The sequence below is a fragment of the Staurois parvus genome, unplaced genomic scaffold (genome assembly GCF_062004578.1).
Source record: "Staurois parvus isolate SC_StPar_1 unplaced genomic scaffold, SC_StPar_1.0 ptg003952l, whole genome shotgun sequence".
Classification (NCBI taxonomy): domain Eukaryota; kingdom Metazoa; phylum Chordata; class Amphibia; order Anura; family Ranidae; genus Staurois; species Staurois parvus.
In genome coordinates, this window is record NW_028321747.1 from 1 (window position 1) to 15,000 (window position 15,000).

The 15,000-nt window shown below is 47.5% G+C and overlaps 1 protein-coding gene across 1 annotated transcript; it reads right to left on the reverse strand.

The window, feature by feature from the left end:
• Positions 1–733: 733 nt before the first annotated feature.
• Positions 734–12,165, reverse strand: LOC149427195 (G-patch domain and KOW motifs-containing protein-like). The gene is made up of 4 exons (XM_089668199.1): positions 11,996–12,165; positions 6,612–6,769; positions 4,568–4,695; positions 734–844 (listed from the first exon to the last, which is right to left on the reverse strand). Exons 1-4 carry the CDS (start codon positions 12,130–12,132, stop codon positions 734–736), a joined length of 534 nt encoding a protein of 177 aa, XP_089524325.1. The 5' UTR covers positions 12,133–12,165.
• Between the last annotated feature and the right edge of the window lie 2,835 nt (positions 12,166–15,000).

Below are 15,000 nucleotides of genomic sequence, written 5' to 3' on the forward strand. Positions count from 1 at the left end.
CCTGCTCTTTCAGATGTCTTCTGGCCAGACTGTCCTCAAAGCAGAGAGCTGCATTGACATTTTGGCACTGATAGGAGGCACTGACTGGCACTGTGAGGTGGCACTGAGAGGCAGCACTGATAGGTGGCACTGAAAGGTAGCTCAGATGGGCACTGATATGTGGCATTGATGTGCACTGGTAGGCACTGATATGTGGTATTGATGTGGCACTGGTAGGCACTGATATGTGGTATTGATGTGGCACTGATGAGCACTGACAGCTGGCATTGATGGACACTGACAGGTGGCACTGCTGGGGCTACACTGATCATCAGTGCACACTGATCATCAGTGCCCTGATGATCAGTGTACATGTCCCCTCTGAGGAATGCCGATTACCGGCTCTCCTCTCCTCTGTCAGCGTGACAGATCGTCAGAAAAAAATGCCGATAACCGACATTTCCCTGTTTACATGTGATCAGCTGTGATTGGACACAGCTGATCACATGACCGAGCTGACGTCTTCGGCTCTTTCCGTTGATCGGTGATCTGCTGTGTCCGAGGGACACAGCACACCACTGATCGCCGCGCTGCGCGCCCCCCCGGAGCCTCACACACGTGGACAGAGTGGGAGGACGCCATACGACATCCTCCCAGAATGAGAGAACCGCCTTGCGCCCGTCATTTCCTTCTATGGCGGGCGGGATGCGGTTAATAAAGGTTACACTGCTTGTGTAATAGCCACCTAATAAACTCACTGTTTAAACGTCTTTCCAATGCCTTCTCCCTCTTTCCAGCCCATTCCTCGAAGCATGGCCATCCCATAATGTTCAACAGGAACCACTTCATAGTCCGCAGCCTCGGCCTGGGAAAATGAATTAACAGTTAGGAGGCGGCATTCTAGAAGAGGAGAGAGGGGGAAAGAGAAGAACAGAGAAGACAGTAAGAGAGAAAAGTAAATAGAAAAGAGAAGAGAGAGAAGAACAAGAGAGAGAGAGAGAGAGAGAGAGAGAGAGAGAGAGAGAAAGAACGAATAAAAGAAAAGAAACGAGAGAAGAAAAGAGAGGGAAGGGGAGAGACAAAGGAAGAAAAGTGAGGAACGAAAGAAGAGAGTGGGGGAGGGGGAGAAGAGGGGAGAAAGAGAAAGAGGGAGGGGGGAAAGAGAAAGAGGGAGGGGGGAAAGAGAAAGAGGGAGGGGGGAAAGAGAAAGAGGGAGGAAAGAGGGAGGGGGGAAAGAGAAAGAGGGAGGAAAGAGGGAGGGGGGAAAGAGAAAGAGGGAGGAAAGAGGGAGGGGGGAAAGAGAAAGAGGGAGGAAAGAGGGAGGGGGAAAAGAGAAGAGAAAGAAGAAAAAGAGAAGAGAGGAACGAGAGAGGGAGAATAGAGAAAGCAAAAGAATAATAGAAAAAGAGAGAAAGAATGAACGAGAAAAAAAAAGAGAGAGAGAAGAAAATAGAGGGAAGGGGAGAGAGAGAGGAATAGAAGTGAGGAACGAAAGAAGAGAAGAGTAGAGAGAAGGGGGGGGGGGGAGAGGAAGAGAAGAGAAGAGGGAGGAAAGAGAAGAGAGAAACAAGAGAGAAAAGAGGGAAAGAAAGACAATAAAAGAAAAAGAGAGAGAACGAACGAACGAGTGAAAGAAAAAACAAACAAGAGAAGAAAAGAGAGGGAAGAAGGGGAGAGAGAGGAATAGAAGCGAGGAACGAAAGAAGAAGAGGGTAGAGAGAAAGAGAAGAGGGAGGAAAGAGAGAGAGGGAGAGGGGAAAGAGGAGAGAAGAGAGTGAGAGAGAAAAGTAAATAGTGAAGAGAGAGAGGAACAAGAGAGAGAGAGAAGAGAGAAATAAAAGAGATAATAAAAATAAAAAGAGAGAAAGAATGAACGAAAGAAAAAAAACGAGAGAAGAAAAGAGAGGGAAGGGGAGAGAGAGAGGAAAAGAAGTGAGGAACGAAAGAAGAAGAGAGTAGAGAGAAGGGGGGGGGGGGGGGAGAGGAAGAGAAGAGGGAGGAAAGAGAGAGGGAGAGGGAAAAGAGGAGAGAAGAGAAAGGAGTGAGAGAAAGAAGAGGAACGAGAGAGAGAAGAGAGAAAGAAAGATAAAAGAAAACGAGAGAAAAAGAACGAACGAAAGAAAAAAAAAAAAGACAGAAGGGGGGAGAGAGAGAGGAAGAAGAGAAGAGGGAGGAAAGAGAAAGAGGGAGGGGGAAAGAGGAGAGAAGAGAAAGGAGAGAAAGAGAAGAGGAACAAGAGAGAGAAAAGAGAAAGAAAGAATAAAATAAAAAGAGAAAGAACAAACGAAAGAAAAAAAAAAAACAGAAGAAAAGAGAGGGAAGGGGAGAGAGAGAGGAATAGAAGTGAGGAACGAAAGAAGACAGTAGAGAGAAGAGGGGGGGGGGGGGGGGGAGAAAAGAAGAGGGAGAAAAGAGAAAGAGGGAGAGGGGAAAGAGGAGAAAGGACAGAGAGAAGAGAGGAATGAGAGAGAGAAGAGTGAAAGAAAGAGAGAATAGAAGAAAAAGAGGAAAGAAAGAAAAAACGAGAGAAGAAAGAGAGGGAAGGGGGGAGAGAGAGAGAGAGGAATAGAAGTGAGGAACAAAAGAAGAGAGGAGTGGAAAGAAGGGGGGGGGGGGAAGGAAGAGAAGAAAAGAGAAAGAGGAAGGGGGGAAAGAGGAGAGAAGAGAAAGGAGAAGGAGAGGAGAGAGAGAAAAAGAGAGAGAGAGAGAGAAGAGAGGTGAGAGAAAGGGGAGGGGGGGCGGGAAGGAAGAGGAAAGGAGATAGAAACAAGAAAGAGAGGAGGTAAAAGAAGAAAGAGGGTGGGGGGGATAGTGGGTGATCGTTGGGATTTGGCATTGGATACCGAACACCAGTTAGATTGTCTGAATGGGACAGGAGAGATACACCTTTGTGCCCAAATGGCACACAGAGGAGACTTGATTCACATGATTTGAAGATGTCCAAAAGAGCAAGATATTGGGGAGATGCTGTGGGGGTTGTGTCTTCCCTCTCCCTTCGGATCCATTAGTGTGTCTATTGGGAGCGCTGGACCCCGAGCTGTACTCTCCGGGTATCTATATCATGATTACTCGTCTCTTGTACTTGGCAAGAAAACGAATAGCTAGATATTGGCTGTCAAGTACAATACCTTCTGAGAAATGTTGGGTGGAGTATGTTAATTCTCTCCTTTTACGAGAACAAATGACCCATCATCACCGTAATGCCCCACGTAAATTTGAGCTAATCTGGCAGAACTGGCTAGAAACGCCCGGCTTGGCACCTCCAGGATTGATCATGGACAGACTTACAAATCTGATACATTACAGCTAATTGATTGTTGAAATGGAACTTGACGGCCCGCCTGCAATGGTTATTATCGTTCCCGTTGTGTGTTCTGCTCTTCTTTTCTCTCTTTTCCTTCTCTGACTTTTGTTTCCTCTACTCAACCCCTACATACTCTGTAAAATGTTTACTGCTGTGATCTTAAAACTCTGCAACAAAAAGGGCTATAAAGATGTAATCCTCCTGTGTATGCTGTATATGAACAATGTAGATTTTTCTTGTACTCATTTGTACGATTGTCTACTGCCCTGATCCTTGCTCCTGTATTTCCCTTCATTTTACAATTAAAAAAAAAAAAAAAAAAAAAAGAAGAAGAGGAAAGGAACAAGAGAAGAGAAACGAGACAAGAGGAGAGGAGAGGAGAGGAGAAGAAGGAGAGAATAGGAGAGGAGAAGAAGGAGAAAAGAGGAGAGGAGAAGAAGGAGAAAAGAGGAGAGGAGAAGAAGGAGAGAAGAGGAGAGGAGAAGAAGGAGAGAAGAGGAGAAGAAGGAGAGAAGAGGAGAAGAGGAAAAGAAGGAGAGGAGAGGAGAGGAGAGAAGTAGGAGAGAAGAGGAGAAGGAGAGAAGAGGAGAAGGAGAGGAGAGGAGAAAAAGGAGAGAAGAGGAGAGGAGAAAAAGGAGAGAAGAGGAGAGGAGAAAAAGGAGAGAAGAGGAGAGGAGAAAAAGGAGAGAAGAGGAGAGGAGAAAAAGGAGAGAAGAGGAGAAAAAGGAGAGAAGAGGAGAAAAAGGAGAGAAGAGGAGATAAAGGAGAGAAGAGGAGAAAAAGGAGAGAAGAGGAGAAAAAGGAGAGAAGAGGAGAGGAGAAAAAGGAGAGAAGAGGAGAGGAGAAAAAGGAGAGAAGAGGAGAGGAGAAAAAGGAGAGAAGAGGAGAGGAGAAGAAGGAGAGAAGAGGAGAACAAGAGAAGAGGAGAACAAGAGAAGAGGAGAACAAGAGAAGAAGGAGAGAAGAGGAGAACAAGAGAAGAAGGAGAGAAGAGGAGAACAAGAGAAGAAGAGAGGAGAACAAGTGAAGAAGGAGAGAAGAGGAGAACAAGAGAAGAAGAGAGGAGAAGAACGAAAGAGAGGAGAGGAACGAGAGAGAGGAGAGGAACGAGAGAGAGGAGAGGAACGAGAGAGAGGAGAGGAACAAGAGAGAGGAGAAGAGAGGAGGAAAGTAACGAGAGAGCGAAAAGAGAGCAGAGGGAGGTTGTAAGAGGAAGAGAGAAACGAGAGAGAGCAGAGAGGAGAGGAGAAGATAGGAAAAGAATGAGAATGAAAGAAGACGTACAGATTCCGGCCTCAGGTCCACATTCACTTTGTCTCCATCTTCATACCCGGTAGGGACTTTGTTCTGCATGAGTAAAGGGATGCTCAGCATCTGATCCCCGGAATCATTCTGCTCCGACTTTTGGGATTCTTCAAATTAAAAAAGGAAAAAAAAAATGAATAAATTCAAAGTTCTGACCAGGAGGATTCATTACAAAGTGTGCAGCAACAAGTGACGTGTAAATTCAAGGAATTCCACAGCATCGAATATCCTTTCCCACTATGCCCCCCATCTTCTACAACTTGTTATCCTAACAGCCATTTGCTCCTTATGGCTCAGTGCTGCTTCCCTGAACTTCCGGTCAGTGAGCGAGCACTGCAGTCATCACAGAACCGCCCACATCACAAGTACATGGTCCCTCATCCCCAGTGATCAAGTTCATGTGCACCCCATCCCAGGCAGCAGCCTCCGAGTCGTCACTCATGTTACACTGTATAGGACAGGGTTTCTCAGCGCCGGTTCCGCAGTGATCTACGTGTCCGTCACAGGCAGCTGACAGGGAGATCCCTAGGACACACGCAGAGACAGGCAGGGAAGTGGTTGGCATACAACTGGCTGTAGTGTCCTGTCCCCCACCGGCCCCTCCTCCCCTCCTGGCCATCCCAGGTGCTTGTATGTGACATCAATTGGGAAGGACAGGAGGGGTCGGCGGGGAACCGCGCGCTACTGGAGGACTGAGAACAGCTGCCTCTGAGGCTGGTAAAAGAAGAAAGCCGGTAATGTAGTGTAGGGGAAACTGTACCTGATGACCAGCAGTGCAAGGATCTCAGTGCTTCTACTTCATTAATTCTGTGGATTCATGCTTCCTACACACCTGCTGTTACTTGATCATTTCTCCACCAGTCATCAGATCACCAGTCATCGGGGAGAACAGCTCTGACATGAGGAAGCAAAGCCCTGCCTCTACCAAGATGGCCACCTCCACACAATGCAGGACAATGGGGAAAAAGATTAGTGAGATTTTGGGATGTCACTGCTGTGCTGCTCACTGTTCTCCTTGCTGGAGGCTCTGACTCAAGGAAGCAAAACCCCGCCTCTACCAAGATGGCCAAGCTCCACAGAATGCAGAACAGTGCGGACAAGATTTGTGAGTTTTGGGGATGCCGTTACTGCGCTTCTCACTGTGCTCCTTGCTGGAGGCTCTGACATGAGGAAGCAAAGCCCTGCCTCTACCAAGATGGCCACCTCCACACAATGCAGGACAATGGGGGAAAAGATTAGTGAGATTTTGGGATGTCACTGCTGTGCTGCTCACTGTTCTCCTTGCTGGAGGGGAAACTGTACCTGATGACCAGCAGTGCAAGGATCTCAGTGCTTTTACTTCATTAATTCTGTGGATTCATGCTTCCTACACACCTGCTGTTACTTGATCATTTCTCCACCAGTCATCAGATCCCCAGTCACCGGGGAGGACAGCTCTGACATGAGGAAACAAAGCCCTGCCTCTACCAAGATGGCCACCTCCACACAATGCAGGACAATGGGGAAAAAGATTAGTGAGATTTTGGGATGTCACTGCTGTGCTGCTCACTGTTCTCCTTGCTGGAGGCTCTGACTCAAGGAAGCAAAACCCCGCCTCTACCAAGATGGACAACCTCCACAGAATGCAGAACAGTGCGGACGAGCTTTGTGAGTTTTGGGGATGCCATTACTGTGCTGCTCACTGTTCTCCTTGCTGGAGGCTCTGACATGAGGAAGTAAAGCCCCGCCTCTACCAAGATGGCCACCTGCACACAATGCAGAACGATCAGCTGCAGAGAGACCACAGGTAATACTGGAGACGAGTCCTTTGCCATCTTTAAAGACTACAGCTGCCCCTCCATTGTTCTAGGAGGCAAACATGGCGTCCAGCCGGTTCTGGTGCAGAAGACTGGATCAGGCATGTTAAGGAGAAGATACATGATCACCCTGGAAGATGTCAGATAACCCCCCCCCCCTCCTCCTCCCCTTCCTCCCCCCCCCCCAATACATCAATAACAGAAGGGGAAGCCCCCCATGTCTGTACCTGCAATCAGCTCTTGCACAGCTTGTGAGAGAACAGCGTCCTCCTCCGGCCGCCGGCCGCCATTTTCAGAGTCGTCTTTGGTCTTGCTTTGCAGGGACCACCTGTTCTTCTGTATGAGGGGGATGACCAGAGGCCTGGTCACAGGAGCCGGGTTAACACTGCAAGATGGGAGATTTGTTCAGAAACACAACCCTGTTTAGCACAACTACCACATAATGGCCACCAGATGGAGCCGAGGCTCATAGGAAATAAATACATCTTAGTAAGAAGAGATACAATGTAACAATTCTGGAGAACGCTGGAGGGAAGTATCACATAAATGGGACCTTGTAGTAGCAGTGGTTATATTTATTTGTCAATTCCCTCCAGTGTTCTCCAGAATTGTTACATTGTATCTCTTCTAAGATGTACACGGCTCCAAAAAAATAAAAGGAAGACTGAAAACCCATCAGATCTCAATGGGGAGAAATCTCCTGCTGGATCTCTAATGCAACATGGCCACTAGATGGAGCTGAGGATCACAGGAAATAAATCCATCTTAGTAGGAAGAGATACAATGTAACATTTCTAGAGAACACTGGAGGGAATCGGCTGATAAATGTAACCATTGCTACTATTGGATCCCCATTTATTTGTTAATTCCCTCCAGTGTTCTCTAGAATTGTTACATTGTATCTCTTCTTACTAAGACGTATTTATTTCCTGAGATCCTCAGCTCCATCTAGTGGCCATGGAGTGGTATTTCCCAGTTTCATTCTATGTGATTATGAATGAACCTAATGCAGTATGGCCACTAGATGGAGCTAAGGATCACAGGAAATAAATCCATCTTAGTAGGAAGAGATACAATGTAACAATTCTGGAGAACACTGGAGGGAATTCACAAATAAAAGATATCCAATAGTAGCAATGGTTAAATTTATCAGCAAATTCCCTCCAGTGTTCTCTAGAATTGTTACATTGAATCTCTTCCTACTAAGATGGATTTCCTGAGATCCTCAGCTCCATCTAGTGGTCACAATGCATCGGGCTCATTCATATCGTACATAGTCTGAATTAGGAAAATACCAGATTATGACCACTAGATGGAACTGAAGAACATAGGAAATAAATACATCTTAGTAGTAAGAGATACAATGTAACAATTCTAGAGAACGCTTGAGGGAATTAGCAAATAAACAGAGATCCTATAGTAGCAATGATTACATTTATCAGCCAATTCCCTCCAGTGTTCTCTAGAATTGTTACATTGTATCTCTTACTACTAAGATGGATTTATTTCCTGTGATCCTCAGCTCCATCTAGTGGTCACAATGCATCGGGCTCATTCATATTGTACATAGTCTGAATTAGGAAAATACCAGATTATGACCACTAGATGGAGCTGAGGATCCCGGGAAATAAATACGTCTTAGTAAGAAGAGATACAATGTAACAATTCTAGAGAACACTGGAGGGAATCGGCTGATAAATGTAACCATTGCTACTATTGGATCCCCATTCATTTAATTCCCTCCGGCGTTCTCTAGAATTGGAAATAAATCCATCTTACTAAGAAGAGATACAATGTAAAAATTCTAGAGAACACTGGAGGGAATTGGCAAATAAATGTAACAATTGCTATTATAGGATCTCTGTTTATTTACCAATTCTTTCCGGCATTCTCTAGAATTGTTACATTGTATCTCTTCATAGTAAAATGGATTTATTTCCAATTCTAGAGAACGCCGGAGGGAAGTAAATGAATGGGGATCCAATAGTAGCAATGGTTACATTTATCAGCCGATTCCCTCCAGTGTTCTCTAGAATTGTTACATTGTATCTCTTCCTAGGAAAATAGATTTATTTCCAGAGATCCTCAGCTCCATCTAGTGGCCATGGAGTGATATTTCCCCATTTCATTCTATGTGATTATGAATGAACCTAATGCATTATGACCACTAGATGGAGCTGAGGATCACAGGAAATAAATACATCTTAGTAGGAAGAGATACAATGTAACAATTCTAGAGAACACTGGAGGGAATTAGCAAATATGCAGAGATCCTATAGTAGCAACGGTTATATTTATTTGCCAATTCCCTCCAGCAGGGGTGGACTGACAACTCACGGGGCCCCCAGGCTATAGGAGATCATGGGGCCCCTGTGTCCTTGCCCAAACTCAAAAAAGCCTATGAAAAAAAGGTACCAGGGGCATCTCATGGGGCCCCCTACTGACCCTGGGCCCTCGGGCAGTGCCGAGTTTCCAAATGGTTAGTCTGCCCCTGCCCTCCAGCGTTCTCTAGAATTGTTACATTGTAGAACATGTATTTATTTCCCAAGATCCTCAGCTCCATCTAGTGGCTATAGGTTCATTCATAACATAGAATGAAACGGGAAAATACCCCTCCATGGCCACTAGAGGGAGCGGAGGATCTCTGGAAATAAATCCATCTTTGTAGGAAGAGATACAATGTAACAATTCTAGAGAACGCCGGAGGGAATTAAATGAATGGGGATCCAATAGTAGCAATGGTTACATTTATCAGCCGATTCCCTCCAGTGTTCTCTAGAATTGTTACATTGTATCTCTTCCTATGAAGATGGATTTATTTCTGGAGATCCTCAGCTCCATCTAGTGGCCATGGAGTGGTATTTTCCCATTTCATTCTATGTTATTATTGAACCTAATAGCCACTAGATGGAGCTGAGGATCTTGGGAAATAAATACATCTTATACAATGTAACAATTCTAGAAACCGCCGGAGGGAATTAAATGAATGGGTATCCTATAGTAGCAATGGTTACATTTATTTGCCAAATCCCTCCAGTGTTCTCTAGAATTGTTACATTGTATAAGACGTATTTATTTCCGGAGATCCTCAGCTCCATCTAGTGGCTATTAGGTTCATTCATAACATAGAATGAAATGGGAAAATATCGCTCCATGGCCACTAGATGGAGCTGAGGATCTCCGGAAATAAATCCATCTTCATAGGAAGAGATACAATGTAACAATTCTAGAGAACACTGGAGGGAATCGGCTGATAAATGTAACCATTGCTACTATTGGATCCCCATTTATTTGTTAATTCCCTCCGGTGTTCTCTAGAATTGTTACATTGTATCTCTTCCTATGAAAATGGATTTATTTCCAGAGATCCTCAGCTCCATCTAGTGGCCATAATCTGGTATTTCCCCATTCACTCTATGTTTGCCATAGATCTGAACATTCAACCAGAAGGGAAAGTAGCTGAAGAGCATTTGTTTTTTCTCCATTCTCCCAGGGTGAATGCACACATACAGGGTCATCAGGCGAATAGCTATGCCGATTTTTATTAAAGTTCACCCCAAATTGTCAAAGAGCCCCGCATTTAAATGAGATTTTGGGAACCAGAGAGCAACCAGTACGGAGATCACCAGCTTACTCGCAGCCAAGAGGTGATAATACAACGACATCCCTGATTTTCCACTGCTGATTACTCAGCAAAAAGTTATGTTCGCACGGTCTCGGCGGTGCGTTCTTTATTTATGGATTCTATTTATACATCTCCATGGTGACGATGATGATGATGCCACCCACCACAAACTGGAAATCTTCTCAAAATTTTTCAGAGTTTCCATCTCTCGCTCACAGAACAAGCGAGTTAAAGAATAAACCGCCCACAGCGACAAGAAAAACCCCGCCCCCACCGCCAGAATCCGATTTTCCAAAAACGTAAAAAAGATTTTCTGTCACCAAGCGATTTTTTTTTCCGTCTTTTTATTTTTAACCCTTTAAGACGTCGATACATCAGAGGCAACATGTAAACAAACTCCAAGTTGCAGGCGCAGTAAGGGCCGGTTCACACTCCATGCGTTTCACTTGCTTTTTGTTCTGCATCCAAAACGCACAGAAAGTCGGTGATACGGTTGTCGGTGTCATAGTTCACATCAGCGCCTGCAGTTCCGGTGCGTTCCGGAAAAAGGCCCCACCCACTAAAGCCGGACTGCAGAAAAGTGTGGGAGGGGCGGAGACAAGATTAGAGCTGTGGGAGGGATTCAGCAGGCTCCACCCCCACTACATGTGCCTGCAGAACATTACTGGAAGGGGTGGAGACATGGCCACTGCTGTAGGAGGGGCCCAGCAGATTCCACCCACTACAGGCTGCCTATGGAAAACTACAGGAGGGGGCGGAGACTAGAACAAAACTATAGGAGGGACTCAGCAGGCTCCACCCACATGTTCCTGCATACATTCATGAGGGTGAAGATATGACCATTGCTGAAGGCGGAGCCCAGCGGACTCCACCCGCTAATGGCTGCCTGCAGAACTCTGCAGGAGGGGGCAGAGACTAGAATAAAACTATGGGAGGGGCCCATCAGGCTCCACCCACTAATGGCTGCCTGCAGAACTCTGCAGGAGGGGGCAGAGACTAGAATAAAACTATGGGAGGGGCCCATCAGGCTCCACCCACTAATGGCTGCCTGCAGAACTCTGCAGGAGGGGCGGAGACTAGAATAAAACTATAGGAGGGGCCATCAGGCTCCACCCACTAATGGCTGCCTGCAGAACTCTGCAGGAGGGGCGGAGACTAGAATAAATCTATGGGAGGAGCCCATCAGGCTCCACCCACTAATGGCTGCCTGCAGAACACTACAAGAGGGGGCGGAGACTATAATAAAGCTATGGGAGGGGCCCATCAGGCTCCACCCACTAATGGTTGCCTGCAGAACTCTGCAGGAGGGGCAGAGACTAGAATAAAACTATGGGAGGGGCCCATCAGGCTCCACCCACTAATAGCTGCCTGCAGAACACTACAAGAGGGGGCGGAGACTAGAATAAATCTATGGGAGGAGCACATCAGGCTCCACCCACTAATGGCTGCCTGCAGAACACTACAAGAGGGGGCAGAGACTATAATAAAGCTATGGGAGGGGCCCATCAGGCTCCACCCACTAATAGCTGCCTGCAGAACACTACAAGAGGGGGCGGAGACTAGAATAAAGCTATGGGAGGGGCCCATCAGTCTCCACCCACTAAAAGGTTGCCTGCAGAAAAGTGCAGGAGGGCTGGAGACAAGAGCTGTAGGAGGGGCTCAGCAGGCTCCACCCACATGTGCTTGCATACTATTAAAGGTGGGTGGAGACATGACCATTGCTGTATGCAGAGCCCAGCAAGCTCCACCCACTACTGGCTATAGAACACTATATGGAGGCGGAGACTAGAATAAAGCTGTAGGAGGGGCCAAAAAGGCCTCACCCTCTACAAACTGAAGTACAGGGGTCGGAGACCTGAACAAAGCTGTGGGAGGAGTCATCAGGCTCCACCCATCACATAATCCACAAAAACTACAGGAGAGGCCCTCTAGTGAAAGCTTCCAGCAGAGCCCAGCCACACCGATACCCATCCCCCCTCATGTCACCTTAGCAGCTCCTTCCCCTCCGCCGCCACCAGGTACTCCTTCTTCTCCTCCGCCCCGCTGATCCCGCTCAGCTTCGGCTTGAAGCTCCGGATGAACCCGAACGATATGGGAGCCTGTGCCGGCCCGGGCGCCGCCATTACTGCCGCCTATAGGGAGGAGAGCGGGGCATGCAGGGAAACGTAGTCCTCACTCTGAGAACCCGCGATTAAAGTCTATGGGGAGAGCGGGGCATGCCGGGAAACGTAGTCCTCAATCTGAGAACCTGCCATTAAAGTCTATGGGGAGAGCGGGGCATGCCGGGAAACGTAGTGCTCACTCTTGTAACCCTCCATAGAAGTCTATGGGGAGAGCGGGGCATGCCGGGAAAAGTAGTCCTCAGAGTCCTCCATAGAAGTCTATAGTCTTTATTTTTTTTTATTTCAAACCAATTTTAAGAACTTTATTTAACCACTTGCTTACCGAGCACTTTCACCCTCTTCCTGCCCAGGCCAATGTTCAGCTTTCAGCGCTGTCGTCCTTTGAATGACAATTGCGCCGTCATGCAACACTGTACCCACATGACATTGTTATCATTTTTTTCACACAGAGCTTTTCTTTTGAGGGGATTTAATTTCTGCTGTTTGGTTTTTTTTTTTGCTAAACAAAGAAAAAAAAGGTTGCACTGATGGGCACTAATAGGTGGCGATGATGAGGCGGCCCTGGTGGGCATTGATAAGCAGGCACTGATGAGGCGGCTCTGATAGGCAGCAAAGATGAGGCGGCCCTGGTGGGCATTGATAAGCAGGCACTGATAGATGGCAATGATGAGGCGGCCCTGGTGGGCATTGATGAGGAAGCACTGATGGGCACTGACAGGCAGCAATGATGATGCGACCCTGGTGGGCATTGATAAGGAGGCATTGATAGGCAGCAAAGATGAGGTGGCCCTGGTGGGCATTGATAAGCAGGCAGTGATAGGCGGCAATGATGAGGTGGCCCTGGTGGGCATTGATAAGCAGGCATTGAGGAGGAAGCACTGATGGGCACTGATAAGCGGCAATGATGAGGCGACCCTGGTGGGCATTGATAAGGAGGCACTGATAAGCAGTAATGATGGGCACTGATAGGTGGCAATGATGAGGCAGCCCTGGTAGGCATTGATGGGCACTGATAGGTGGCAATGATGAGGTGGCCCTGGTGGGCATTGATAAGGAGGCATTGAGGAGGAAGCACTGATGGGCACTGATAAGCGGCAATGATGAGGCGACCCTGGTGGGCATTGATAAGGAGGCACTGATAAGCAGTAATGATGGGCACTGATAGGCGGCAATGATGAGGCAGCCCTGGTAGGCATTGATGGGCACTGATAGGTGGCAATGATGAGGTGGGCATTGATAAGGAGGCATTGAGGAGGAAGCACTGATGGGCACTGATAAGCGGCAATGATGAGGCGACCCTGGTGGGCATTGATAAGGAGGCACTGTTAAGCAGTAATGATGGGCACTGATAGGCGGCAATGATGAGGCATCCCTGGTAGGCATTGATGGGCACTGATAGGTGGCAATGATGAGGTGGCCCTGGTGGGCATTGATAAGGAGGCATTGATGAGGAGCACTGATGGGCACTGATAAGCGGCAATGATGAGGCGACCCTGGTGGGCATTGATAAGGAGGCACTGATAAGCGGCAATGATGAGGCGACCCTGGTGGGCATTGATAAGGAGGCACTGATAAGCGGCAATGATGAGGCGACCCTGGTGGGCATTGATAAGGAGGCACTGATAAGCGGCAATGATGGGCACTGATAGGCGGCAATGATGAGGCGACCCTGGTGGGCATTGATAAGGAGGCACTGATAAGCGGCAATGATGGGCACTGATAGGCGGCAATGATGAGGCAGCCCTGGTGGGCATTGATAAGGAGGCACTGATAGGTGGCAATGATGGGCACTGATAGGCGGCAATGATGAGGCGGTCCTGGTGGGCATTGATAAGGAGGCACTGATAGGTGGCAATGATGGGCACTGATAGGCGGCAATGATGAGGCGGTCCTGGTGGGCATTGATAAGCAGGCATTGATGGGCACTGATAGGTGGCAATGATGAGGCGGCCCTGGTGGGCATTGATAAGGAGGCACTGATAGACGGCAATGATGGGCACTGATAGGCGGCAATGATGAGGCAGCCCTGGTGGGCATTGATAAGGCAGCACTGATGGGCACTGATAGGTGGCAATGATGAGACAGCCCTGGTGGGCATTGATAAGGCGGCACTGACTGGCAGCACTGATGGGCACTTTTGGGGCTGCACTGATTATCAGTGTAGATGAATCCTTTCACAGTTGCAGGTTATCGGCAGAACTTACCTCACACCGTCACAGCATGAGGAAAGTATCGCCAATAACCTGCAAGTGTATTTACATGGTGATCAGCTGTGATTGGCCCTTTACCATGTCATGTGATCAGCTGTGTGCAAAGGACACAGCAATCAGAGAGCACCAGGTGCGTGCCGCGGTGGGCGCGCGGGGGGAAGGACACCATATGATGCCCGCCCAGAACTGGATGACCTCACTGTAGCCGCCTTTCGGCTATAACACGGTCAAGAATTGGTTAAAAAAATGTCATTTTACACACTGAGAGATATGATTTATTTATTTGTTACATTTATTTCATTTTTTTTTCATAATTTATTCAACGTCATTTAAATCTATGATCTATTACATTTATTTATTTATGTTTTAATTAGTCTTTATTCTTTATGCTTCGGGGAAGGGGGGGGAACTACAGAAGAGGGTGGAGCCATTACTGTGGGAGGGGCCCAGTAGGCTCCACCCACTACAGGCAGCCCAGCAGAACACTACAAGGATACAACACGCGGGAGACTAGAATAAAGCTGTGGGAGGGGACTGGGTAGGCTCCACCCACCACGGGTTGCCTACGGAAAATCTACGATGGGGTGGAGACAAGACCAGAGCTTCCCATGGGGGCGCTAGTTTTGGGGTTCCCTGACTTTCCTCTCACTTCCTGTTC